Source organism: Nerophis ophidion, linkage group LG14 (assembly GCF_033978795.1).
Source record: "Nerophis ophidion isolate RoL-2023_Sa linkage group LG14, RoL_Noph_v1.0, whole genome shotgun sequence".
Classification (NCBI taxonomy): Eukaryota; Metazoa; Chordata; class Actinopteri; order Syngnathiformes; family Syngnathidae; genus Nerophis; species Nerophis ophidion.
Window position 1 is genome coordinate 49402001 of NC_084624.1, and position 25433 is coordinate 49427433.

At 41.8% G+C, this 25433-nt stretch overlaps 1 protein-coding gene across 1 annotated transcript in view; it reads left to right on the top strand.

Moving 5' to 3' along the window:
• The window catches only part of LOC133568796 (protein unc-13 homolog A-like), a 52635-nt gene that overhangs the window by 15532 nt on the left and 11670 nt on the right, over positions 1 to 25433 (top strand). Inside the window, exons 6-35 of the mRNA XM_061920940.1 lie at positions 180 to 250; positions 319 to 373; positions 572 to 601; positions 1776 to 1989; positions 4104 to 5078; positions 5137 to 5239; positions 5862 to 5905; positions 6257 to 6335; positions 6690 to 6695; positions 6766 to 6840; positions 6916 to 7135; positions 7245 to 7472; positions 7555 to 7696; positions 10475 to 10644; positions 10735 to 10850; positions 13867 to 14030; positions 14096 to 14249; positions 14415 to 14483; positions 14599 to 14688; positions 15054 to 15188; positions 15298 to 15425; positions 15506 to 15591; positions 15669 to 15795; positions 15873 to 15969; positions 21076 to 21219; positions 21285 to 21362; positions 23667 to 23744; positions 23814 to 23902; positions 25083 to 25226; positions 25291 to 25414. Of these exons, the coding sequence (XP_061776924.1) occupies positions 180 to 250; positions 319 to 373; positions 572 to 601; positions 1776 to 1989; positions 4104 to 5078; positions 5137 to 5239; positions 5862 to 5905; positions 6257 to 6335; positions 6690 to 6695; positions 6766 to 6840; positions 6916 to 7135; positions 7245 to 7472; positions 7555 to 7696; positions 10475 to 10644; positions 10735 to 10850; positions 13867 to 14030; positions 14096 to 14249; positions 14415 to 14483; positions 14599 to 14688; positions 15054 to 15188; positions 15298 to 15425; positions 15506 to 15591; positions 15669 to 15795; positions 15873 to 15969; positions 21076 to 21219; positions 21285 to 21362; positions 23667 to 23744; positions 23814 to 23902; positions 25083 to 25226; positions 25291 to 25414 (4235 nt within the window). The remainder of the gene's footprint in view (positions 1 to 179; positions 251 to 318; positions 374 to 571; positions 602 to 1775; positions 1990 to 4103; positions 5079 to 5136; positions 5240 to 5861; positions 5906 to 6256; positions 6336 to 6689; positions 6696 to 6765; positions 6841 to 6915; positions 7136 to 7244; positions 7473 to 7554; positions 7697 to 10474; positions 10645 to 10734; positions 10851 to 13866; positions 14031 to 14095; positions 14250 to 14414; positions 14484 to 14598; positions 14689 to 15053; positions 15189 to 15297; positions 15426 to 15505; positions 15592 to 15668; positions 15796 to 15872; positions 15970 to 21075; positions 21220 to 21284; positions 21363 to 23666; positions 23745 to 23813; positions 23903 to 25082; positions 25227 to 25290; positions 25415 to 25433) is intronic.

Below are 25433 nucleotides of genomic sequence, written 5' to 3' on the forward strand. Positions count from 1 at the left end.
ATGAGCGCCAAGGCTTTAAAGGCCTACTTTTGACGCTGTGTCCTTCCCTTTTAACATTGATAAAGTCTTATTTTCCAACTGTTGGAGGCTGTGGAGGTTCCGCTTTAAAACAAAAGTGTGATTGCAAAAGCAACATAGGTGAACTTCATGTCTCACCTGAGTGTGCCTTTGCCTTTCAGACATCCCAGAGGATGAGGCCAGATACTGGGCCAAAAAATTGGAGCAACTTAATGCCATGAGGGACCAAGATGTAAGCTTTTACTTGGTCGGCCTTCTCAGAACAGGCCAACACAATGAATGTGTGTCTTTCGTCTCCAGTACTCCTACCAGGAGGAGCAGGAACGTCCACTGCGACTTCCAGCCACTCAATGCTGTAAGTCACCATTCCTTGGACAGATTGCTTGAAGTGCATAACCACACATGTGCAAACAGTCACCACACTGGGAGGGATCAATAGCTGGATCAGGTGTCCAGAGGCAACTGCTGGCAAGACCTTGCTTGCTTGTCTATTCATGGGACACTGCCTTTTGTCCTTCATTGATGATTCTTACACAATTTTGCTTCATTGCAGGTAATTGGAGTTTATGGGGAGACCAACAAAGTGAGTGGGAATGCAGTATATTGAGTACACACACACACACACACACACACACACGCACGCACACACACGCACGCACACTCTCAACATGAGAGCACGTGTCGCTGGTTTCAAGGAGCAGATCAGCAAGAAAAGAAGCAAGCAGATTTTCATTGCACTGCTGCTTCACCACTTCCTGTGTGTGCACCCAGGAGGCAACATGGGAAGGAACAGTGATGAATGAACATCTGACAAGAAACATGAGTGTACATTCTTGGAAAAAAAACTGTAGGGGCCCTGACCTACTAAGATCCAAATACCAGTCGCTAAACAGTGTGTGCTAACTAGAACATTGGTCCCGTTTACGCAGCACACCAAATCAGATCTGATTTTTTTTTGCCAGTCTAAACGCTCCAAAGTGCTTCAAATCTGATCTTTTAGCATCAGATTCAGACCACACCAGGAGATAGTCCTGAATCTGACTGAGATCTGATCTTTTCAAATGTGACTTTAGTCTAAACACGATGCGACCTGAATGTGATGTTTTGCTCATCTTTGGGTTTGCTACGTCGCTCGTGAGCGTTGGAAATACTCAGTCGCCAGCAGAAATCAATCAATCAATCAATCAATCAATCAATCAATCAATGAAAGTTTACTTATATCGCCCTAAATCAGGAGTATCTCAAAGGGCTGCCCAAGATACAACGACATCCTGGGCTCGGATCCTACATCAGGGCAAGAAAAAAGTCAACCCAATGGGATGACAATGAGAAACCTTGGAGGGGACCGCAGATGTGGTCCCACCCCCCACCCCTTGCCCCCCGGGCGACCGGTGCAATGGACGACTTAAGAGACGCCGTTCTCTGCACAAACGCTTCATAGATCAGCTTTGTTTTAATACAAGCAAACCTTTAGTAGATCAGGCCCTTCCTCTTGTAATAGTGTTAACACAGGAGCTGAAAAGAGCTGCATTGGCAGTTTGATTAACAGGGAGGGCTGATTGATGGATACTTGTCCCACTTTGAACCAAATCCGCACCATTGAAGTTTCTCATCACTTCCCCGAGGGTCTAAAGGATAATGGAAATGCTCCACTGCAGGCAGCTACAGATTCAATGGAAAGTTTTCATTTTCAGCTAAGGTGACTGAACTGTGAAAGCGTTAAAGTTTGAGTCCAGTAACGTCCTCCCATTGTGCAGATGAGGACCCCGACAGCGCTGTGGATGACAGGGACAGCGACTATCGCAGTGAAACCAGTAACAGCATCCCCCCTCCATACTACAGCACATCACAGCCCAATGCCTCAGTCCACCAGTACCCCATCAGCCACCAGCACCGCAACTCTAGGAGTGTCTCTTACCCACGCTCCGCTGACAGCAATGACCATGACTACAACCATCAGCGGACTGTCAGGTATGTGCTTGTCTTGGTCTACAAGTCTTCAATCCAACTATTTCAGTTAAAGGCCTTACAATGTCTAAAATTCTCCTGTATTCTCATAAAAGGTCTTAAAAGTTTTTAAGACCTTTCAAAATCGTATTTATCATTGGGTTAGTGTGAGGTTCAAACACTGATGACATCTACTAAACAGATAAGAAGCAAGGAATTAAACAGAGACAGAATTCAATTTAGCTCATTGATGAAAAACGTCTGGGCTGTAGTCTTTGTGCAGTCTTCCACCACACTCTGACGAAAGGTCGCACGCATCCTCTTTTATTTGGACTTTCCCTGATTACATGGCAACAGCTGTTTCTAAAGGAAGGGGGGTCGTAAACAGCCGTTGCCTTTGGTTACAAAACAGTTCAAAGAAAAGGTGCCTGGAGGGGGGTCAGGTCCTGCTTCCTCTCCGCTTTGTAGATCTCGGGTCAAGACAAAATCTTCCTGTTCCTATTACAATAGATCAAAGAAACCGACACCTTCATGTCGCTTCCCATCGTAGACAGTGGAGTTATACAAGCCTTTTTATTGGTAAGATCACACTCACTTTATTATTGGGGCAAAGCAGGGAAGAATTGCCAATGTCATCTTGTCAGGCTAAATAGAAACTTGTATAGTAGCAATATGTTTTCCAAAAAGAGGTGAAAAAGTATCCGTACATACTCGTAATAGTATACACATTATTCACATCCAAAGTCTATTTGAGGCTTGCCAGCCATAATCACTTTCTTTCTTTTCAAACAATCACTCTGCCTTACAACTTAGTAGTGCTGGAGATGTTTTTATCTCTTCGCTACATTCTGACAGCCGCAACAACACTGCAAAAGTGAAGCATTTAGCTTTAGCAGAGATGCTAACAGTCCATTTCACAGAAAATCTGGAGTTGTGCTTTATCATTGTTGGTTGTTGTCACACTTGATCTGAAGCACACTGCACCTTCTGCTGGATTTACTAGACTTCAATTCATTTACAGCACTTCCACCTCATTCTGATCCTCTGATTGTCCTTCATGTTTTGTACCTTTTTGTCCATATGGATGTGAAATGGTCAGAGAAAATATTGTGTATTTATTCAGATTGACCTAAAGATGGAATCCTTCCAAATGTTAAAATAGTACAGATAAGAATTTCAGTTCAAGTTAGCAAATGGGACATTTATTATCTTGAAATAGCTTTATTGTTATATAGTGTTGTGATTGTCAGAACAAATCTGCACCAGAAAAAAAAGAGTGTCACTTTTGATATGGTTTTGTCATGGCGTACTTGCTTTTTTTGGTGACTTTTTATTTGTATTTTTTTGCAACTGAGCAAACCACAAAAATGTGACTTTTTTATTTTTTATTTTTTTTAAAGTATGGCCGTTGTAGAGGTCCCCTGGGGGTGATCTGGTGATCACTTCCTGAGGATCCTTGATGCCGAGGACTATTCATCCATCTGGCTATGCTGAGCCAGTGCAGGATGGATGGCTATATTCAATATCTGGGTACTTTTTCTAATAATGTCCATACTGTAAACCTTGAGTTGTTGAAGCCTAAGTGCACCTCTCTCCTCAAGTGTGCATGTAGGAAGTGTCTGCGTGAGTAAAGTATGACTGTCAAATGTGATTTGAACTGTAAAATTCAATCAAATATATATCTGCAAAAAAATAAGAAATAAACCAAGACAAATATTTGAAATATCAGCCAGAGTTGTTGTTGGTATTTTGCTGAAAATACTCAATGAATTTCTGCCTTTGCAAGCCCTCAATGGGCCTGGCAGACTAAATGTGATTTGCCTCTCATTGTTACATTTCTCAGCACTTATTGACATATCTTGCACGGACTGGGAGTGAAACTTCCACCTCGGTCTTTATGAATAATTCCAAATGCAATCCAGCGGTCAATACTGCAGAAAAGACGAGCTGCTTGTGTCGGACAACATTCTTCTTTATTACTACTCCTCCTTTCACCTTTCAGCAGACCCACTCATTCTTTGTTGTGTTTCCTGACACATCTTCTTTTTCTTCTGCCAACTTTCTTCAGGAATTGAAGTTTCTGTTTCGATCTATTTCCTGCCTAGTGAAATGATTTCCTCTCCATTCGTGTCTCTCAGCCCCACAGGAAGCTATGCATCATCTGCAGAGTTGAGTCGATGCAGCAGTCAGCTGAGTGAGGAAGACTACGGCGGAGAGTATGCAGAGCGGGACCCTTATGACGAGAACGACTCGTACCACTCCTGCCACTCTTCCGTCTGCTACAGCAAAGAATCCCCGGACTGGGACCTTGATGAGACCCAGGGGGCGTACAGTGATGAAGGTGGCTACAGCAAAGATGGCGGGGAGGAGGCCGCGCTGTATGAAGAAGAAGACGGAGGACTGTACGAGGTAGAAGAAGAAGGCCTTTATGAGGATGAAGACTTGATATATGAGGATGAAGATATGTACAATTTGGATGGAAACCTCAGTGAGGATATCGAGCCTCCATTCACCCCCACTCCGACATCTACTGCCCCAGCAACTCTGGAAGTACCAAACTCCAGACCTCCTCTGGAGAAACAAGCATCATTGCACCAAGTGCAGCCTTCAAGTCCCAGTGCTGCTGCTGGTGGTCCCACAGCACAGCCCCCTTCCCTAGCACCTAAACAGCCCCAAACACAGGCGCAGCAAGCGCCATCTGCCACTTCCTTTTTCTCAATGGCCAAACCTCTAACAGCTGCAGTAACAGGTTTGGCCTCCACTTTCCTGTCCTCTGTTCCCACCGCCCAGCAGTCTCATCCCCCAACTTCAGCTGCTGTTGAACAACAGCAGTCCTCCAATCTCCCACCTTCCCACCCTGCCAGCAGTCAACCTCCTTCTTCCCAGCAGACTCCTTCTCTTCCTAATGGTCCTGCCACTGCACAGTCAGCCACACCTGTGGACCAGGGTCTCCAAATGGAAGAAAAGCCTTGGATGGAGGAGGAGGAAACTGTGCAGGAGGACCCTCCGGTGTCCCCTGTCCCCCCAGAAGAGAATTTAAGCATGGATGAGAAGGAGTATGTTGAAACAAGCAGACCACCAACCCCAGAGGAAAAAGAGATTCCACCTGAGAGGTAGGATTACCAACCCACATTAAAACAAGTTCAAATCCAAAAATGTGCCCTGTTGTAGTCCTCCAGTGGTGGAGGAGCCCAAAGAAGCGGTGGATCCCGCAGTTCGCGCCAAAGAGAACTGGCTAAGACTCTACAACAAAGTCTTAGATCAGCTTCGAGAGGTAAGTCCGTGCTCCAGTCCCGTTTATCCCCATCTTCAATAAAACAATATATGTCCTGTAAAGCTGTCTGCCAAGTCTTTGAAATATGTCTGACTTATTTATGCTCAGCCTCCCACTATTTGATGACAATCAGTGACTTGACAGACAGTCCACTTTGAAGACTGCTTTATTGAACTGGACACATTACGTTTGCTTTGTGCTTGCATTATTTACACATTTGGTTGCTGTTTTTTCATTCAGTTGTGCAGAAAATATGTTTTTGTTATAACACATTTCTTTTCTACACTTTCTTTGTCTTTCCTTTTTTTTGGTGCCTGCCCACTTTGTTTTCGTTGCAGTTTCATGTCATTACCATAGTGGCGCTCGCATGCACTTTTGTCGCCCGTCATTGGAGCGTGCTGCCAGGTAAGTGCAAGCTGATGGTGGCTTTTGCTACTTAAGTCCATTACTAAGTGTCACGTTGTTATTATGAGTCATTGTTTTGTACCTACGGCAAAATGTTTTGCGAGGGTAAGCATTCATATTTAGATCAATTAAGAGAAAAAAAGTACAGTGTTTTAGCCTGATGTTGATGCAAATTGGGATGGTCACAGTTTTTTCTAAACAGAATCTCTCTTGTCAGGCGCGAGGAGAAACCTCCAGCTCGCTGTGGTTCGGTAAAGGAGGGTGAGTGTCTGATGGCAAAAAGCATGAAGGAGAAAACCATCAATGTGATTTAAGTGTTGGGATTGTCATTCACTGAAAACTTTCAAATGTGCTTGAAGTACATGGAGTCTCAGGAGTTCTGGTACTGAGTCCATCAGTTTATGGCATTCACAAGTAAAACAAATAAGAGCTGATGGAACTGAGCTGACACGTCATTGGTCATGAGACAGGCCGGGTCTTCTTCAGCCTGCCTGCATGAATCTTCACAATTTTGCTTTAGTTTTATTTATTTATAGGTGTATTTTTATAATGTCTCTACTTTCTGATTGCACTTGTGAAAATATGATGATGGCTTTCCCCGTTTGCATTCAGCATGGGAGGTGCCCTCTACAGTATTGACAGCATGCCAGACCTGCGCAAGAGAAAAGCCATTCCTCTTGTCAGGGATCTGGTGAGATATTCACACACACACACACACACACACACACACACACACACACACACACACACACACACACACACACCTTTAGGTCCGTCTGGAGGAAATCTAACATTTATCATTTACTTTTCTGTAAAAGGTAATATATCTTCTTATTAGAAACAACCCTTGAAATGTGGCTTTATTTATTTGTTGTTTGTGTGGTAACCAACTATACAATCATAGAAATAGAAAATGACATTAAAATGTTGCCTTTTCTACAGTTCCTACATGCGTGAGCATTTGCACGCCAACTCAGTGTCAGGAATGATTAATTATTTTTTCTTATGTCTTTGTCTTAATCTCATGACTGCCTCATTCCATCAGGCAATGGTAAGTGCCCCAGCTAGGAAATATACCTTTGAATAGCACACTCTAAGTCACCTCCTCTCTTTTTCATCAGTCTCTGGTACAAAACTCTCGGAAGGCTGGCATCACCTCTGCCATGGCATCAACCACTCTTGGGAATGAAGAATTGGTGGGTTTTTTTCCTCTCATTTTGCTGTTTGGTGTTTGGGGCCTCCTTCCAATTCCGCTCCGTGTGCTTTTGCAGAAGAGTCATGTTTATAAGAAAACCCTGCAAGCTCTTATCTACCCAATCTCCTCCACTACTCCGCACAATTTTGAAGTGTGGACGGCCACCACTCCCACCTACTGCTATGAATGTGAAGGCTTGCTGTGGGGCATCGCTCGACAAGGCATGCGCTGCTCGGAGTGCGGCGTCAAGTGTCACGATAAGTGCCAGGATCTGTTAAATGCCGACTGTCTGCAAAGTAAGACCCGTGCTCACACACGTACACGCTGGCATAGGAACTGGTGAAACATATTGTGGCAACAGGCCTTGCTCATGTATTTAAAAATGATTGTCATTCGTCTCATAAGGGGCTGCGGAGAAAAGTTCCAAGCACGGCGCGGAAGATCGAACCCAGAACATCATCATGGTCCTGAAGGACCGCATGAAGATCCGAGAGAGAAACAAGCCTGAGATCTTTGAGCAAATCCAGGAAGTGTTTGCCCTTGACAAATCCACACATGCCACCCACATGAAACAGATCAAGCAGAGCGTGCTTGACGGCACCTCCAAGTGGTCTGCCAAGATCAGCATCACCGGTGAGATCAGCATTCATCGCTATTGTTTTTCAAGCCCAAATAACTCGGCAACATGTGGGGTCTGTGATGCTATTTTCCACAGTGGCGTGTGCCCAGGGACTTCAGGCTAAAGACAAAACTGGTTCCAGTGATCCATATGTCACGGTCCAAGTGGGAAAGACTAAGAAAAGAACCAAAACCATATATGGCAACCTCAACCCAGTCTGGGAAGAGAACTTTCACTTGTGAGTCCAATTTATTATTTATTTACAGTAATATTTGTCTGCTAGTCAGCACTAAATGTTGGTGTTACTAAACTGTAATGCAGGCCTGCCCACACTTTTACTGCAGGCGAGCTGCTTTTCAATTGACCGAGTCGAAGGAATCTACCTCATTCATATATATCATTTATATTTAATTACTTATGAAAGAGACGTTCTTGTTAACACATTAAAGGTGTTTAATGATAACACAAGCATGTTTAACACATGTGGATTTATTTTGTTTCATGAAGACAAGAATATAAGTTGGTGTATTACCTGATTCTGATGACTTGCATTGTTTGGAATCAGACAGTAGTGATGATAACCTCCACATTTTCGAATGGAGTCGGAAAAAATCCTCCTCTCTGTCCAATACCACATGAAAGTGGTTAGTTTTTGGCGTCTCATTCGTCCAGCTTCCATACTCGTTTGTTTACATTTTGCAAAAAATACATTGACGGCCAACTCCTTAGCTTGATAACTTGTGCTGCTAGCTTTCTGAGACTCTTGTTTTGTTAGCGCAGGCAGGATGAAGCAGGGCTTTTATTGTGAAGACAGCAACTGCGCAGTCTGTCTTAAGGGTTTTGACAGCAGGTACGGCGCAAGAGTGTTGAAATAAAAAGTGTTTCTCGCCCTCCTCTCGGTTTGTTTTCTTAGCAATGATCTGGCAGCAGCCAGCGTCCTCTCAGAAGACCCTCGGGGGCCGTGAATGTCAATCAAGTGACCAAAGTGACGTCGTAGTAAAAATTGATGATCACAAATTTTTAGGTTTATTTCTTTAATGCTTGGTTTGCGATCGACTGACACACCCTCCACGATGGAGCGGTAGCTCTCGATCGACGTAATGGGCATCTCTGCTGTAGTACAAAGGCAACACTTGATCTACTTCCTCAGTAGTCTCACGAGCAGCGTTACCTCTAAGGCAGGGGTGCCCACACTTTTTCTGCAGGCGAGCTACTTTTCAATTGACCAAGTGGAGGGGATCTACTTCATTTATATATATAATTTATATTTATTTATTTATGGAAGGGACATTTTTTGAACAAGTTAAAGGTGTTTAATGATAATACAAGCATGTGTAACACATATACATTCCTTTCTTCCATGAAGACAAGAATAACAGTTGGTGTATTACCTGATTCTGATGACTTGCATTGATTGGAATCAGACAGTAGTGATGATAACATCCGCATTTTCAAATAGAGGGGAAAAAAGTCCTCCTTTCTGTCCAACACCACATGAAAGTGGTTAGTTTTTGGCATCTTATTTGTCTAGCTTCCATACTCGTTTGTAGACAAGAAATACATTGGCAGCAAATTCCGTAGCTTGCTAGCTTGTGTGCGCACTGGTGTACCGAGACTCTTATTTTCTTAGCGCAAGCAGCATGAAGCAGAGCTTTTATTGTGAAGACAGGAACTGTGCAGTCAGTCTTTGGGGTTTTGACAGCAGGTACGGTGTGAGAGTCTGTTGAGATAAAAAGTGTTTCTTGCCTTCCTGTCGGTCATTTTTTCTTAATAATGATCTCGCTGCAACCAGTGCCATCTCACAAGACCCTCAGGTGCCGTGAATCTCAATCAAGTGATGAAAGTGACGTCATAGTGAAGATTGATGATCACAAATGTTTAGGTCTATAATATTTAATGCCTGGCTGGCGATCAACTGGCACAGCCTCCGCGATCAACCGGTAGCTCGCGATCGACATAATGGGCACCGCTGCTCCAAGGTGTGCATTTGTGCACACAGAAAATCTACGCCAGGTGCATAAATCAAATAAAAAAATAAGCACATAACAAAATTCAACGTAACTTGAGGGCCACAACAGACAAAAGAGTATCCCTCATCACTGTTCAGATATTGTAACGTCTGTCGAGACGCTTTAGGGAGGACATGTGTTCCATCCATCACTTCTTTATTGTCGGCCATGAACACATGACCAAAAACATTGGTTAAAAAAGTTGATATCTAGCCAACCTGGTCATTCTCTGCCATACAAAGCAGACCAAACCCCACTTTGTCAACAGCTCCCGCTCACTCTTTCTCACCTGCACCAACACATGCACATAAGGTACTTAGCCAGTGATGCCTTTACAGACACACAAAATGTCGGACAACTCCAACACCACACATCATTTGTCTTTCTAGGCGGTTACTCTATGATTTACCAATCAAATGTGTTTAATCTACTGTCATTTATTAAGAATCTTAATAATAAATAATACTCATGAAATGATCTCATTATATGAAAGAAATGCCATTAAATAGATATATTTTACAGACAGAAAGATTCCGGAATGTACACTTGATTCCATGCTTATATCTCATTGTGCAACATGAGAATGTTTGAATGGGAACTAAATGCCATTTCTGAAAGGGTACACATTATTTCCAAAGCAGGACCCCACCCAGACATACAATACTAGTCCACAGCTCATTTCTTCTTATTGTCATTGTAAGCGGGCCAAAAGACTTCTACTAGAAAATAATGGCTGCTGTCATTTGATTGTAACAATAAGAACACGTAACTTGTTATTTAGTCAGGTTTGGGACAGGTGTGCACCTCCGATGTTGTCACATGTGCTCAAGGAGTTTGCTCACACACGACAAAGTAGAGGCAACATTGCTCACAAGAGCTTCATGATGAGGGTTTGAAGTTTTGAGGCTTTTTTTTTCTAGCTCCCAAGATTTTTTGGGTCAGATTGTGCTTGATTTGTCAGCTGAGTACCTAGAGCGCTCTACTTGACATGCATGTCTCGTCATTAGCGAATGCCACAACTCATCTGACCGCATCAAGGTGCGCGTGTGGGACGAGGACGACGACATCAAGTCTCGCGTGAAGCAGAGGTTTAAACGTGAGAGTGACGACTTCCTTGGCCAGACCATCATCGAAGTGCGTACGCTGAGCGGGGAGATGGACGTCTGGTACAACCTGGGTGAGTTTCAATGGCCGTGAGCAAAGCAACAAAGCCTGTATCAGATCAGAAATACTTGATTCACTTTGGTGTCTTCCTTGCATCTGACAGACAAGAGGACGGATAAGTCTGCTGTGTCTGGAGCCATTCGCATGCACATCAGCGTGGAGATTAAAGGAGAGGAGACTGTGGCTCCTTATCATGTCCAGTACACTTGTCTTCATGAGGTCAGCCTTACATATTTGACATATTTAGTGTCTAACCAGCGTCCTCTACAGTAGACATGGGTTTTGTGTCTTTAAGGACCGTCTGCAAAAAAGCTAGTCAAAGATCAGCACTGGAGTGTTTTTAAAGATGTGACTCTCTTGCAAGTTGTTGGAACTGAACTCGCGGATTACCAGTTCAATAACCTAAATCTGGGGTTCTTAACCTTTTTGACCTTGGGGCCCGACTTTTCCACTACCATATGGTCCGGGGCCCACTCAGATATTACCACTGAAATAGTCATCGACCGTCTCAGAGTGTCCGCCCTGAGATGGGTAGGACACTACATCTACCAATTGTTTACACAGCAGGTTGTGAGTTCAAACCCCGGCCCAGTCATACCAAAGACTATAAAAATGGGAGCCATTACCTCCCTGCTTGGCACTCAGCATCAAGGCTTGAAATTGGGGGTTAAATCATCAAAAATGATTCCCTGGTGCGGCCACCGCTGCTGCTCACTGCTCCCCTCACCTCCCAGGAGGTGAACAAGGGTGATGGGTCAAATGCAGAGGACACATTTCACCACACTGAGTGTGTGTGTGACAATCACTGGTACTTTAATTTTTACTTTTTTTAATCTGACCCTTGATTTTAATCCATCCATCCATCCATCCATTTTCTGCCGCTTGTCCCTTTCGTAATCAATAATTAAATCTAATGTACTTACATTTTAACAGGACAAACCTGAAACAAAGATTATTATTAAGGCTTAGGTCAGGCTGATTACAAAAATAAATACTAATCAGATATACTGCAAAATAAGCCACTCATAAATACTGATTAAAAACACATTCACATCCAAACACAGTGCTAAAATAAAGTGGCGGGGCAGTGTATTACAGCTCGGTATCGTATACAGACCGCAGCTAAGAGACAGATATTTATTAGCGGCCCTCTAGGGGCCATTGTGGCCCTTTTGAGACATTTATGATTATAGGCTGTATAAATAATCTTTGATATGGTTAAGAAATGACCTAAAACCTTTAGGAACCCCAAGAGTATAAGTAAAAAGTCAAGTCAAGTCAAGTCAGCTTTATTTGTCAATTTCTTTACATGTAAAGACATACAAAGGAATCGAAATTTTGTTTCGCACTCTCCCATGCGTGGACAAAAAGAAAAGAAAACACAACAGTAAAGTGCAACGTGAATATGTCTACCTACTAAAGTGACAATATATATATAGTTCCTGTTGTTTTTAAATCGGATATGGCTGTAAACAATGAGTGTTTCATCAGTAGTGCAAATACTTATGATATAGCAGCAGCAAAAAGTTCAACAAATGACGAGATGTGAAGTAAACAAGCTACAGCAACACCTTAATAACACACATCACATGACCAAACAAGAATCTAACTGCCAAAAGGGAGAGGAGGAGTTTGGACCTCACATTTCTGTTTACCAGCAAGGTGAAAATATCAATGCAATGTGTTTCCAGTAGTCCAAGTTCCTCTATACAACATCTGCAAATGTGTTTCCAGTGGTCCAAGTTCCTCTATACAACATGAACATCTAGCAATGTGTTTCCGGTAGTCCAAGTTCCTCATGAACATTGCCAATGTGTTTCCAGTAGTCCAAGTTCCTCTATACAACATGAACATCTAGCAATGCGTTTCCAGTAGTCCAAGTTCCTCTATACAACATCTGCCAATATGTTTCCAGTAGTCCCAGTTCCTCTATACAACATGAACATCTGCCAATGTGTTTCCAGTAGTCCAAGTTCCTCTATACAACATGAACATCTAGCAATGTGTTTCCGGTAGTCCAAGTTCCTCATGAACATCTGCCAATGTGTTTCCAGTAGTCCAAGTTCCTCTATACAACATGAACATCTGCCAATGTGTTTCCAGTAGTCCAAGTTCCTCTATACAACATCTGCCAATATGTTTCCAGTAGTCCAAGTTCCTCTATACAACATGAACATCTAGCAATGTGTTTCCGGTAGTCCAAGTTCCTCATGAACATCTGCCAATGTGTTTCCAGTAGTCCAAGTTCCTCTATACAACATGAACATCTAGCAATGTGTTTCCAGTAGTCCAAGTTCCTCTATACAACATCTGCCAATATGTTTCCAGTAGTCCCAGTTCCTCTATACAACATGAACATCTGCCAATGTGTTTCCAGTAGTCCAAGTTCCTCATGAACATCTGCCAATGTGTTTCCAGTAGTCCAAGTTCCTCTATACAACATGAACATCTGCCAATGTGTTTCCAGTAGTCCAAGTTCCTCTATACAACATGAACATCTGCCAATGTGTTTCCAGTAGTCCAAGTTCCTCATGAACATCTGCCAATGTGTTTCCAGTAGTCCAAGTTCCTCTATACAACATGAACATCTGCCAATGTGTTTCCAGTAGTCCAAGTTCCTTATGAACATCTACCAATGTGTTTCCAGTAGTCCAAGTTCCTTATAAACATCTGCCAATTTGTTTCCAGTAGTCCAAGTTCCTTATAAACATCTGCCAATGTGTTTCCAGTAGTCCAAGTTCCTCATGAACATTTACCAATGTGTTTCCAGTAGTCCAAGTTCCTCATGAACATCTGCCAATGTGTTTCCAGTAGTCCAAGTTCCTCTATACAACATGAACATCTGCCAAGTTCCTGTATACAACATGAACATGGAGTCTTGTTTTGGACCTAACTTGGCCCCTGAATCTTCCCTCCTTAGCATGAGTGGGTGTAATCCAGAGATCTCTGCTCATCGGGCGCTCCTTTAAATTCTGAGAGATTCACATTTTCAGCATCAAAGTTTGTGTGCAATTATTTTTACAGCAACTCAAATTCCAATGCTTTTTTTGATGGACATTTTCATTCACTCGCTTTGCTCTTGGATAATGTTTTATTTGTAAATCACTGGTCGGAAATGTATGTTTAGAAGAAGTCAACGCAGGGCAGAAATAGATTATTATCAGCAGCTAATATTTGGTTACCCTGAAGATGTTGGACGGCAGTGACATGGTAGTTGTTTACTCCCCCCGTTTAGCATCTGTTCCAATACACCACTGAAGAGCAGAATGGCGGCGTGGTGAAGATCCCTGACGCCAAAGGAGACGACGCCTGGAAGGTGTACTTTGAGGAGACGGCTCAGGAGATTGTGGACGAGTTCGCCATGCGTTACGGGGTGGAGTCCATCTACCAGGCCATGACGTAAGTGCACTTGATGACGGTGAAGTGCAGCATGTGACGCTCTGCCATCTTCTTCCCTGTGACAGCCACTTCGCCTGCCTGTCCTCCAAGTACATGTGTCCTGGTGTGCCCGCCGTGATGAGCACCCTGCTGGCCAACATCAACGCCTACTATGCCCACACCACCCAGGCATCCAATAATGTCTCTGCCTCCGACAGATTTGCTGCTTCAAACTTTGGCGTGAGTCATGTCAAGCGAGTCAGAAGCCATGTTCTGTTGTCACCAAGGTCTCCCTCTGGGCCCGCCCACTTCTGCAGACATTCCCTCAGAGCGCTTCGTCAAGTTGAATGTGTTCGCTGATCTGCTGTGTTTCTTACTGTTTTTCTCTTCTCCTTTTTTTTTTAGAAAGAGAGGTTTGTCAAGTTGCTGGATCAGCTGCACAACTCCCTGAGGATCGACCTCTCCATGTACCGGGTATCGGCTTCATTGTTCTCTCACTTCTTCATCTTGATACACTGGCAGTCAAGGAAAATATTTGTTTCCCATTCCGGTTCAATGCTTTTGTGTTGTGAATGTACTGTACTTGCAGAACAATTTCCCCGCCAGCAGTCCTGAAAGACTCCAAGACCTCAAGTCCACTGTGGACCTGCTGACAAGCATCACATTCTTCAGGATGAAGGTACGACTTACGACAATTGTTTTGTTACATTTCATTGGCTTTATTTTGCTGTTTTAGCACTGAAACGTCAGGAAGACATTGTTTGCACTTTTCCAGCACTTTCTGTAAAGAAGCCTGAGGGCCTCGCTGAGAATGAATTAGCCTATCCAAATGGAAACTATTAGCCAGAGAAGCAAACGCTGTGTTCTAAAAGGTGCTTGAGACAAGTTTGCCTTGCCGATTGCTCATGGCTGAGTTGTGACTAGAAAAAGAGCAAATAAAGAGACATGCAAAGGAGAGATGTCTTCTAATGACAGCACCTATTTCCACATCGACTGGTGGAGTTCTTCTCTTCCAGCTGACACGCTCCTGTGTTTTGTCTGTAGGTCCAGGAACTGCAAAGTCCCCCGAGGGCGAGCCAGGTGGTGAAGGACTGCGTCAAAGCCTGTCTCAATTCCACCTACGAGTACATTTTCAACAACTGTCACGACCTCTACAATAGAGAATATCAGACAGATCCCGTAAGAAACGAGTGTATTTTTGGCAGAAACATGCACTGCTTTTTAGGCATGTTTGTGGAGAAGGCAAATGTTTGCTCCTTAGTTTACAAACGTGTTTCCTTTTCCTCAGTCAAAGGCGGTGCCTCCAGATGAGCAGGGTCCAAGCGTGAAAAACCTGGACTTCTGGTCCAAACTCATCACGCTCATTGTGTCCATTATAGAAGAAGATAAAAACTCTTACACTCCTTGCCTTAATCAGTGAGTCTCTGCTTAAGTGTGTCTTTATACAAGCACATGATGCTTTTGGACTGAAGTGTGGGACTTGTACTCTGCTGTAGGTTTCCACAGGAACTAAATGTGGGCAAGATCAGTGCTGAGGTCATGTGGAATATGTTTGCTCAAGACATGAAGTACGCTATGGAAGGTGAGTGACCTCTCCACAGGCAGGCAGGGGAAAACATCTTGAAGCCATTTGTCTCTCCTTCTTTTTCTGCTATTTAGAGCACGAGAAGCATCGGCTGTGTAAAAGTGCAGATTATATGAACTTGCACTTCAAGGTGAAGTGGCTTTATAACGAGTACTGCAAGGAACTGCCCACATTCCAGAAACATGTTCCTGAATATCCAGCGTAAGTACTTCTACGTTCATAGAATACTTCTATTTTTTACAGTAAAAGACTAATACTGGCCTGTCTTCACCCTGCAGATGGTTTGAGCCATTTGTCATTATGTGGCTGGACGAAAATGAGGAAGTGTCGAGGGATTTTCTACACGGCGCACTGGAAAGGGACAAAAAGGATGGGGTAAGCACTCCATCCTAAAGTTGCTCTGATTTCTGCAAACTGCCTCACATTGCTGGCCAGGAAACACTTCATATAGGACATGAAATAGAAGACGGTATCAGGCGATGCAGCCATTACTTTGACGCATCACACTTTATCCGATTATCTCCAAATGTGGTGGACATAGTGGTTTAATCTCAGTGCTCTGCTCTTTTCAATGTGGTCTTGTGCCGTATGGACCAAAATGTATACTTCCATACAGGTCATTTTATATACAAATTATGTATATAAATATAAATTTATATATATATATATATATATATATATACCTCCATGCAGGTCATTTTATATACAAATTATATATATATATCAATCAATGATTATTTATATAGCCCTAAATTACTATATGTGTGTGTATATATACTGTATATATACTGTATACATATATATATATATATATATATATATATATATATATATGTATATGACATATATATATATATATATATATATATATATATATATATATATATATATATATATGTATATATATATATATATATGTATATATATGTCCAATCAAGACATATATATATATATATGTCTTGATTGGATTATCCAGAGAATAGTGCTCGATACCGTGGTAGAGCGCAATATATATGTGTGGGAAAAATCACAAGACTACTTCATCTCTACAGAAGTGTTTCATGAGGGGTTCCCTCAATCGTCAGGAGATTGATTAAAATCTCCTGACGATTGAGGGAACCCCTCATGAAACAGTTCTGTAGAGATGAAGTAGTCTTGTGATTTTTCCCACACATATATATTTATATATCAATCAATGATTATTTATATAGCCCTAAATAACTAGTGTCTCAAAGGGCTGCACAAACCACATGTGTGTGTACAGAGTGGTGGTCAAAAGTGTACATACGCTTGTAAAGAACATGATGTCATGTCTGTCTTGAGTTTTCAATCATTTCTACACCTCTTATTATTTTGTGATGTGATTGTTTAGATGTGATTGGAGCACAAAAAACGTTCATGAAGTTTGCTTCTTTTATGAATTTATTATGGCTCTACTGAAAGAGTGAGCAAAGTCAAAAGTATACATACAGCAATGTTAATATTTGCTTCCATGTCCCTTGACACTGAAATAAGGCACTTTAGGTAGCCATCCACAAGCTTCTGCTTGAATATTTTTTTTCCAAATATTTAATGAAATTTGCAGAGAATACAGCAAATTGAATCATGGCAACAACAAGTTGAGACATCTGCACTTTTTACAATATGTAATAAACCAAAGCCTTACATTACCCACCCACTCAGTTCCCAAGGTAATTGTCCCCTAGTGCCAGTAACTGATGTCGACACACATGAATACATGCAAAGATACGTTCAATCTAAAGAAATATATCTATGTTTTTAATATATTTTGCAGGCAAAGCGTCCACACGCAGAACGTCAAAAAGAGCAGTCAGGGGATTAGTGTTCTGGTCTCATGGAGAGTGTCAAACATAGCAGACCAAAAAGTCTAGTTTTGAGCAGGTCCAGAACATATGCCAGTGGTCAGCTGCGTACTGTCTACATCGACTACAGGCGTCGCTCCGCTTGGGGAATAATGTAGTAGGCCATGCCTAGCACATATAGAGCATGACTGTAGCAGTCTCACAGCCCGGCAGGTACAGGTGCTCCAAGGTCATGCTCCCAGGATTCTCTGGCATGTGCCATGTTAACTGGATTCTGAAGGCCCATTTCATTATACATAACATGTAGCAATCGTCGTTGGTCAAAGTCAAAGGAAAGAAACCGATCGATTTTTGCTTCGGAGTGCCGATTGGGAAAATGAGGAAATTGTTTTTCTGCTTGAATTTTTGATCGTTCCTCTTGACAAAATTGGTGCAGTTCAGCTTAATTTGTTGGTTATCTGACATGGACTTGTTTCTTGTCCACATGTTTAAGTCAGGACTTTGGGAAGGCCATTCTAAAACCTTCATTCTAGCCTGATTTAGCCATTCCTTTACCACATTTTCCTGTTGGAACACCCAACTGCGCCCAAGACCCAACCTCCGGACTGATGATTTTAGCTTGTCCTGAAGAATTTGGAGCTAATCCTCCTTTGTCATTGTCCCTTTAAAGCAGCAGTTCCATTGGCAGCAAAACAGGCCTAGAGCATAATACTACCACCACCATGCTTGACGGTAGGCATGGTGTTCTAGGGATTAAAGACCTCACCTTTTTACAAGAGTATGTAAACCTTTGACCAGGACTGTATATTTATATGTGGGTATAAATATGTATGTATTTATTACTATTCTAATTTTTTAATTAGCGTGTCTATGTATAGCCAAGAATGTACAACAATTCTTCTCAACAAAAAAGGAGAAATACAACATGAGAAGAAAAATGTCATTTAAAACATTTGTATGCACGTACAACACTTAAGACCTTCAGTATATCAGTATGTGGAATTCAATGATGGAATGGATTAAGTAAATAAATCAAACAATGTACTTTGATCCACTTCAAGTAACTCTTCAAACTTAATGTGTTTACAAAGTACAAAGAAGAAGAACCATGATAAACATTCTCAATTTATTTCATCCATCCGTTCATTTTCTACATCATCTTACTCATCTCACCACATGAAATATAACTTAATATTTATTTATTTTTAATGCTATTACTTATGGAGCATATTGTGGATACATTGAGAACAGGAAGTGAACAAACGTGTTAGCAACTGTTATGTCAAGGAAAAGGAGTGGGATTAAATAAGCTCTGCTTCTTCCTACTCCTTTTCCAACATGTTGAATAGAGAAACTGAAACTTGTGGTGTATCATGTTGTATGTGTGATGTATCATGTTTTATGTGTGATGTATCATGTTTTATGTGTGATGTATCATGTTGTATGTGTGATGTATCATGTTTTATGTGTGATGTATCATGTTGTATGTGTGATGTATCATGTTGTATGTGTGATGTATCATGTTGTATGTGTGATGTATCGTGTTGTATGTGTGATGTATCATGTTGTATGTGTGATGTATCATGTTGTATGCATGCATGTGTGATGTATCATGTTGTATGCATGCATGTGTGATGTATCATGTTGTATGCATGCACGTGTGATGTGTCATGTTGTATGCATGCATGTGTGATGTATCATGTTGTATGCATGCACGTGTGATGTGTCATGTTGTATGCATGCATGTGTGATGTATCATGTTGTATGCATGCATGTGTGATGTATCATGTTGTATGCATGCATGTGTGATGTATCATGTTGTATGTGTGATGTATCATGTTTTATGTGTGATGTATCATGTTTTATGTGTGATGTATCATGTTGTATGTGTGATGTATCATGTTTTATGTGTGATGTATCATGTTGTATGTGTGATGTATCATGTTGTATGTGTGATGTATCATGTTGTATGTGTGATGTATCGTGTTGTATGTGTGATGTATCATGTTGTATGTGTGATGTATCATGTTGTATGCATGCATGTGTGATGTATCATGTTGTATGCATGCATGTGTGATGTATCATGTTGTATGCATGCACGTGTGATGTGTCATGTTGTATGCATGCATGTGTGATGTATCATGTTGTATGCATGCACGTGTGATGTGTCATGTTGTATGCATGCATGTGTGATGTATCATGTTGTATGCATGCATGTGTGATGTATCATGTTGTATGCATGCATGTGTGATGTATCATGTTGTATGTGTGATGTATCATGTTGTATGCATGCATGTGTGATGTATCATGTTGTATCCATGCATGTGTGATGTATCATGTTGTATGCATGCATGTGTGATGTATCATGTTGTATGCATGCATGTGTGATGTATCATGTTGTATGCATGCACGTGTGATGTATCATGTTGTATGCATGCAAGTGTGATGTATCATGTTGTATACATGCATGTGTGATGTATCATGTTGTATGCATGCATGTGTGATGTATCATGTTGTATGTGTGATGTATCATGTTGTATGCATGCATGTGTGATGTATCATGTTGTATACATGCATGTGTGATGTATCATGTTGTATGCATGCATGTGTGATGTATCATGTTGTATGCATGCATGTGTGATGTATCATGTTGTATGCATGCATGTGTGATGTATCATGTTGTATGCATGCATGTGTGATGTATCATGTTGTATGCATGTATGTGTGATGTATCATGTTGTATGTGTGATGTATCATGTTGTATGCATGCATGTGTGATGTATCATGTTGTATACATGCATGTGTGATGTATCATGTTGTATGCATGCATTTGTGATGTATCATGTTGTATGCATGCATGTGTGATGTATCATGTTGTATGCATGCATGTGTGATGTATCATGTTGTATGCATGCACGTGTGATGTATCATGTTGTATGCATGCATGTGTGATGTATCATGTTGTATGCATGCATGTGTGATGTATCATGTTGTATGCATGCATGTGTGATGTATCATGTTGTATACATGCATGTGTGATGTATCATGTTGTATGCATGCATGTGTGATGTATCATGTTCTATACATGCATGTGTGATGTATCATGTTGTATGCATGCATGTGTGATGTATCATGTTGTATGCATGCATGTGTGATGTATCATGTTGTATGCATGCATGTGTGATGTATCATGTTGTATACATGCATGTGTGATGTATCATGTTGTATGCATGCATGTGTGATGTATCATGTTCTATACATGCATACAACATGCAGTTGCAGATGTGTGCAAGTGTGTGGGCTCCAGCTGCAGATGTATGAGAGAGTGTAGGCTCCAGCTGCAGATATGTGAGAGAGTGTAGGCTCCAGCTGCAGATGTATGAGAGAGTGTAGGCTCCAGCTGCAGATGTGTGAGAGAGTGTAGGCTCCAGCTGCAGATGTGTGAGAGAGTGTAGGCTCCAGCTGCTGTCAGCTTGTGCTGTGGTGTGTGAGTGGAAGGTGCTAGAAGACACAAGACTGTTGAATGAGGCCACTGACCTCCATCAGGACTCTCTGATCATCTCTGAGCTGAGGTCACATGTGTCAATGAGGGCAATAAAAGATGAGAGAGGGTCTTTACTTCTATTGAGTGCTCTTCTTCTTTCTTCCACTTCTGCAGTTCCAGGTCACCTCCGAGCATGCTTTGTTCTCCTGCTCTGTGGTGGACGTCTTCTCTCAGCTCAATCAGAGCTTCGAAATCATCCGCAAGCTGGAGTGTCCCGACCCTCAGATTGTTGGCAACTACATGAAGAGATTCGCCAAGGTGACCTTCACCTGCAACATGCATTATTCCTCCTGTGGGCTCATGCTTTCTGTTTGTGTCCTTAGACCATTGGCAATGTCTTGTTGTCTTATGCTGACATCATAGCCAAGGAGTTTCCAAACCATGTGAAGAAGGAGAAAGTGGTGAGTATTGTAGCCTGCATAATACCACTTATTATTTCTGCTTATGTTACATATTTGTGATGACAACTTATTATTTCTGCATATATTACATATTTGTGATGACAACTTATTATTTCTGCATATATTACATATTTGTGATGACAACTTATTATTTCTGCATATATTACATATTTGTGATGACAACTTATTATTTCTGCATATATTACATATTTGTGATGACAACTTATTATTTCTGCATATATTACATATTTGTGATGACAACTTATTATTTCTGCATATATTACAAATTGTCTGTGGCGACACCGCATCATATTTCTACTTTCTTGGCGACTCCTCGTTGAGCTCCATGAGAGACGCCCACTCCAGTGGTACTTGGACTTAGGAGCACATTGTATTCCACGACGGAGCTTGTCACTCAAAACACTCTTATCTTAAATCAGCCCCCCCATCAAAATGTATTGAAACCAATCGATTCTGCGCTTGGCCTTCCCAAAACACCACAATGACAAGTTACTAAACAGGTAAAAAGAAAAAACAACTTTTAGATGGAACATATTGTTTGAAAACCATTGTGCTAACAAAGAAATACAGTAGTTTTATGTAGTTGGTGAGTTTCTGTCTGTCCAGTGTTGCCAAGTCACAGCTGGACTCCGACAACACTGTCACATAATAAAAGGAAGCAATACAACCCAATCCACTTTATTTGTCTAGCACATTTCCAAAGTGCTGCACAATTATATTAAAAAGAATATTCAAATATTATCCTTAGCTCCACCAATGGCTGAAACCCCTTCCCCCCCCCAAGAAAATAAATATAAAACCAATATAAAAACTAAGGAATTAAGAAATTGTTGTTGATGTTGCACATGGATGTATTTGAGTGACAGGTCAGAGTTGACATGCGATGTCTGTTTGTTGAGTCAGCAACTTGAGTGTTCCTGGTTCGACCCCCAGCTTCCCACATCCCAGTCACATCTGTGGTGTCCTTGAGCAAGACATTTCACCCTTGCTCCTGATGGGTGGTGGTTAGGGCGTGTGAATGTGCAAATAGTGTCAAAGTGCTTTGAGTACCTTAAAGGTAGAAAAGCTATACAAGTATAACCCATTTACCTTGAAAACACTTCAAACACAGCATCCACAGCTCCTCAATATTTTTATGGATAAATGTCGGTGGCTGAGATGCTTGCTGTGGCGCGGAGGCTGGCTGCAGTTTGTGCGATGTGGACTGACACTAGCACGTATTTGGACTGACACTAGCACGTATTTGTAACGATTACTTTTTCTGATTTGGTCTTCCGTTAACTTTCCAACTTCCAAACGTTGGAGGGCAGGATTGTGTCGATCTCTGCGCACATCCACTGTTGAATAAAGGTCATGATCCATGTTTTGTTCAGTCATGTTCTGTTAGTTTTGGACTCCCTTGTGCACCTCTGGGTTTGTTTTGGTTTCCATGGGGATTAATTGGGTTCACCTGCCTCTGGTTAGTGGTCGGCACGCTCACCTGCTGTCCAGCACTAATCAGAGAGCTATTTGTTCACCTTGCTGACCACGCTCTGTCTGGCTGCATTGTTTGCTGAATGCAACATTCTTTTTTTCTAGCTTTTTACCTTAGCTTAAAGTGCGAACGGCACGCATCCCTTTTGTTTCGTGTTCGTCTGTGTCCACGGTGTATGATTTATGAGCAATAAATCATGTCCTACCTTCACGCTTTGTCCGGAGGTGTCCGTCTGCATCCCGGGAGAACAACCCCGCATAAAGATGCGACCCCCGCGTGACAGTAAAACATTTTTTTCTCACTTTGACTTTATTTTCAAAACAGGGACAGTTTATATTGACAGTGGCTAATTTCCATCTTTTGTCCGTGTGGCAATGAACGCCAAACCCAAATACTTGTCATCCTAATCACGCTAAACCAAAAGCTGCGAGACGGTACCTACCGCCAAAGTTAAGTTAGCTAAATTGAGGTATGACTGTGGTAGAAGGTTGACGTAAAGATCTCATATAGTGTTGTGGCTGTTGAGTACTTTGGGTAACTTCATTTCAGCACAAATGACCTCTTTTTGCAAGTGTAATTGCCATGGCCGCTTTGCGGTGTTTGAAAGTGAATTAGGGCTGTGTAATTAGCTGAATGTTGGAGGCAGCACTCCCAGAGAGACCACAGCCTCAGAGGAGGATTTCATTAGTCAGAACTCCAGCTTTTCCGGCCTCCTAGATTGTTTTTGCCAAAGAAGCCGATAGTGTGGACTGATCACGGCCCGACTGGGAGCAGACGGATGAAAAGAAGATGTCTTTTTCTATCTGCAGCCATGCATCATCATCAATAACATCCAGCAGCTCCGAGTTCAGCTGGAGAAGATGTTTGAGGCAATGGGAGGCAAAGATGTGAGTAGCATCCATGGAGCGTTTCTTCTCATGTCAATGTGGATAATAGTCTACTGTAATAATCCCCAGCTCAATGTGGAAGCCAGTGACTTCCTGAAGGAGCTCCAGAACAAACTCAACAGCGTGATGGATGACCTCAGCCGCATCTTTGCCGTCAGGTTGGTGATCTGAGCAGCTGCTACCACACGCACTGCAAAAAGTCAGTGTTCAAAAACAAGAAGGTAAAATACAATAATGAGGGGTATTTTATTTAAACTAAGCAACATGATCTGCCAATAGAACAAGAACACTTTCCAAAAGAAGTCAAATTAGCTCACCTCAATGAACCCTAAAATACCTTCAAATAAGTATAATCTCACTAATAACAAGTGTACTTCTCTATATGACTACCTATTTTCTATTGTTTCATTGACAATAAAACAGCAAAGTCCATTTGGCTGTCATCTGTTTTAATATGAGACACAGTTGTGTCAAAGTCATGATTTTTTATGTCATGCTTGAAATAAGAAATGATTACTTTGAAAAAGTAGTTTTACACTTGTGAGTGTTGATGATATGGCCTTTTTTTAATATGTCCATATTTTAAGGCCATATCGCGATACACAATATATATCTAGATATTTTGCCTTAGCCTTGAATGAACACATATAATGACAGCAGTATGATGATTCTATGTGTCTACATTCAAACATTCTTCTTCATACTGCATTCATATATGTTACTTTTAAACTTTTATGCAGAGAAGGAAATCACAACTAATTGACCAAAACTGTATTTATTAAACAGTTATTAGCAGGTGACTTTTCAAATGATGCTACATATTAGCAGTAATGCTACTTTTGGTAGCAACACTTGTGCCCCACACTTGACAAATGAAAGACCTACTGAAAGCCACTACTAGCCACCACGCAGTCTGATAGTTTATATATCAATGATGAAATATTAACATTGCAACACCTGCCAATACTGCCTTTTTAGTTTACTAAATTGCAATTTTAAATTTCCCTCAAATTTCTTGTTGAAAACGTCGCGGAATGATGACTGGTGCGCGTGACGTCAAGGACTGCCAGGAAATATTAGTGCTGCACCATTAGCGGCTAAAAGTCATCTGCTTTAACCGCATAATTACACAGTATTTTGGACATCTGTGTTGCGTAATCTTTTGCAATTTGCTCATTTAATAATGGAGACTATAAAGAATAATGCTGCTGGTGGAAAGCGCTGGACTGCAGCTGTCTTTAGCACCGAGACACAGAAAATAATCAAATCTCACCCTTATTTGAGGTATTTCATCTGACTTAGTGGATAAGAAGGAGCTGTATGTTTGCGCTGCTGCAGCTTCCAACCCCAAATCGAGGACAACGTCAGACAGATGGGGGATATCCTGTCACAGGTCAAAGGTCAGACGGTACCGGCCAACGGCAGCGTGGTCCAGGAAGCAGACAACGTTCTGCAACCCATCATGGATTTCCTGGACAGCAAGTGAGTGTTGAAAGCAGCAGGTGCTGTCAGAGTGGATCTTCATGCACTTTCTTTTCTGCTTCAGTCTGTCGCTGTTTGCAAAAATCTGTGAGAAGACGGTTTTGAAGAGAGTGCTGAAGGAGCTGTGGAAACTGGTGATGAACACCATGGAGAAAACCATTGTGCTTCCCACGCTTACCGACCAGACGGTGTGTGATCCTATCAACT